The following is a 3057-nucleotide window of genomic DNA, read 5'->3' as shown; positions in this document are numbered from 1 at the left end:
AATTTAAATTGTATAAAGAAAGATGATATGGTGTATCTCTTAAAAGAACCGACACATAAACTTGGGGACCAGTATGTAGGACCTTATCAAGTAATTGAGATACTCCCTCGAAATAACGTACGTCTTAAGATAAACAACCGAGTCACGCGAACCGTCCACATGGATAAGATTAAGTTAGCCCCTCCCAATGCTGAGTCACCTGAAAAGGATACATATTCCCGGTCATCGGAGCCAAGAACCGGCACTACACCCGAAGACCACTGACCGACAACATGACTCTCTCTGCCAGGAAGACTCTCGTCATCACAACACTCTTGCCGTTAGCAACAGCGCTGATAGGCTATGATTGTGGAGGACAAGGAATGAATATAACCACACTATCACTTCTCGATATCGGAGACTGTGACGTCGGAAGCCTGGAACCAAAAGAAGAAAAAGTCTATGTACAACTGATGCAGACATCGGACTACGACAGGGTAACAATAACCCAATGCAGAATAGAGATAGACCGAACCATTTCCTACTGTGGAATGCACTCACACACATCAGTCGTTCATAATGGACGCCGCGAATACATTCAGGAAGTAGGCGAACAAGCTTGCAGAAGAATACACGACACCGGCTCCATTACTATTGTCAACGCCATCCTCGATGGACTCACCAAAAACTCAACCAACTTCAGAAGCGCAACGTTAGCCGGATCCGTGTCAGTCGATGGACGCTGTAGCGGATCACAATACTCTGATGGATATGGAAATTGGGAGAACGTTGTGGTACAGGCCAGTATCAAGATTACACTCAGATCCTCGGAAGCGCCAGTAAAACGAGCTTCAGGACAAGTGATACTACCAGTTGGAACAAAATGCACTCTTTCAAGAGGATACTGCATGGACGCTGAAGGGACAGAAACGTATTGGCCAATTCTACCCACTGATACCTGCCACTTCGATCGATACGACATACTGTATGAAGGAATAGCTGCAAAATTGACATCACGAAATAACCCAGACAACCCAATAATCTACACAGTGACATCACAAGATACAACGTTTGCTCTGACCAAAACGCACGAAATCAATGTGTGTGGATACACATTACTGCAAACGGAACACCCGAAGCTATTCATATTGGAGACTAAAAGAGGAGCAACCTTCAAGACAAGATCTAAAATATCAGTCGATAATTTAGACATTTTCGCATATGTGAATTCTAAATTTATATATGTAGAAAAGCATATAAAGACCCAACTGTCTAAACTATACAGAGACATTATGGAACAGAAATGCGCATTGGAGCGCCAAGTGCTACAAAACGCCTTATCATTAGCCAGTATCGCACCAGACGAAATGGCGATAAGACTAATGAAAGGACCCGGTTATACTGCCGTAACAAGTGGAGAAGTCATCCACATGATTAAATGCATTCCAGTGGAGTGTAAAATTAGACACACCGAGGACTGCTACAACGAGTTGCCAATTACGAGACACAACGAATCGTTCTTCTTATTACCAAGATCCCGGATAATCACGAGAAAAGGAACAGTTCGTGATTGCCATGGTTTATTACCTGCCATGTACAAAATCGAAAACACTTGGTATAGAGTAGCACCACGACCAATGGAAACTCTTCCGCCTCCAATAATCGAACCACTATCACAACCTAAATGGCATTATACCAGCCCAGCAGGTCTAGCAGCGAGCGGAATCTACTCTACCGACGACCTAGACCGACTCAGGACACACATAATGTTTCCAGTGGAAAAACCAGCAATGATTAACAACATTGCACAAGGCGCGATGGGAAATAAAGTCGCACCTGGATCAATATCTATGATTGGCTTACTGGATGAAGCCACACTCGATCATATTGCTGAAAATACGGGACGACGAATCTGGAAAGGATTCATGTCATTTGGATCAGCCAGTGCAGGAATACTGGCAATCTTCCTAATCATCAGATTTGTAAAACTCTGCATAGATACCATTATTCACGGTTACGCTCTACACACCGTCTACGGATGGAGTCTTCATCTATTGGGAGCCTTGTGGAGTTCAGTCACGCACCTGTTACTACACCTGGGAGGAAAACCAACAAGGGAACGAGAGCCAGATATCCCCAAAGAAGATAAACCCCATTCAACGATAGAAGCTCTTCACCCGCCATCAACCTCCAAAGCTGATTTTCCTGAAGAAAAGGTACCCCACAAGTATACATACGCATCACTGCGTCAATATATAGACGGAAATAATTAAGTATAGTTTTAAGCAAAAACATTGGCACATTGGCCAATCTTTTATTTTAAGGGGGGAGGTGTTACGACCCCACAACACATAGTTAATAAGAAACACTACGCCTAAGAAATTTTTCGCCTTTTTACTTGTATGACACTTCTAATCTATTTTAGACCTATAAGAATTAATCTACTTAGACGCATGTGCGTCAATATACCACTTCGTAAACACATTATATAAGAATAGCATTAAGCATAAGATAGTATTGCGTAATCGTATTGCGTACCACATGGACCTGCGTCATCGCCTACGTCATCACCCCCACGCAACAGTCAGCAGAGCAGACGCGTCATCGCCCCACCAACAGTCAGCGGCGGCGCGCGCATTATCCCCACCTGCGTCATCGCCCCATCAAGGGCCAGCGGCGGCGCGCGCATCACCCCCACCGTCAGCCAACGACGATGGAGGGGATCAAACCGAAGGAGGTCCATGCCCGAGCTAGAGAGCTCACTTCGTACCCAGTTCTAAGTCGAGTCACATCTCTCTAAGGAGAGTCCATCCCGCGTGCGGGTCCTTTACTATTTTCTTCTAGTTCGTACTTATATCTTAAACTTTATTCTTGTATAACCAACATTATTGTAACGTAACTTTAGAATATATACTTATTGTTAATTCTACATCGTGTGCTAGATTCAGTGATACCTTACCTTACCATAATCCAACAGTTTCACTATTTGCTATATTTATTAACCTGTGTGATTGAAGATTGATTTCGGTGCAGCCGCACTGCACGTCTTTGAGATTCAGTCTAACAGGTATTCCTGCG

At 43.9% G+C, this 3057-nt stretch overlaps 1 protein-coding gene across 1 annotated transcript; it reads left to right on the top strand.

Annotated features, from left to right (window-relative positions):
- The first annotated feature begins 270 nt into the window (after positions 1-270).
- Positions 271-2585, top strand: LOC139104573 (uncharacterized). Its single transcript, XM_070660127.1, has one exon. It carries the CDS (start codon positions 273-275, stop codon positions 2250-2252), a length of 1980 nt encoding a protein of 659 aa, XP_070516228.1. The 5' UTR covers positions 271-272; the 3' UTR covers positions 2253-2585.
- Positions 2586-3057: the final 472 nt, after the last annotated feature.

This window comes from Cardiocondyla obscurior, linkage group LG08 (genome assembly GCF_019399895.1).
Source record: "Cardiocondyla obscurior isolate alpha-2009 linkage group LG08, Cobs3.1, whole genome shotgun sequence".
NCBI classification, from domain to species: domain Eukaryota; kingdom Metazoa; phylum Arthropoda; class Insecta; order Hymenoptera; family Formicidae; genus Cardiocondyla; species Cardiocondyla obscurior.
The sequence above is the reverse complement of the archived record's forward strand: the minus strand, read 5'-3'. Positions and strand labels throughout refer to the sequence as shown.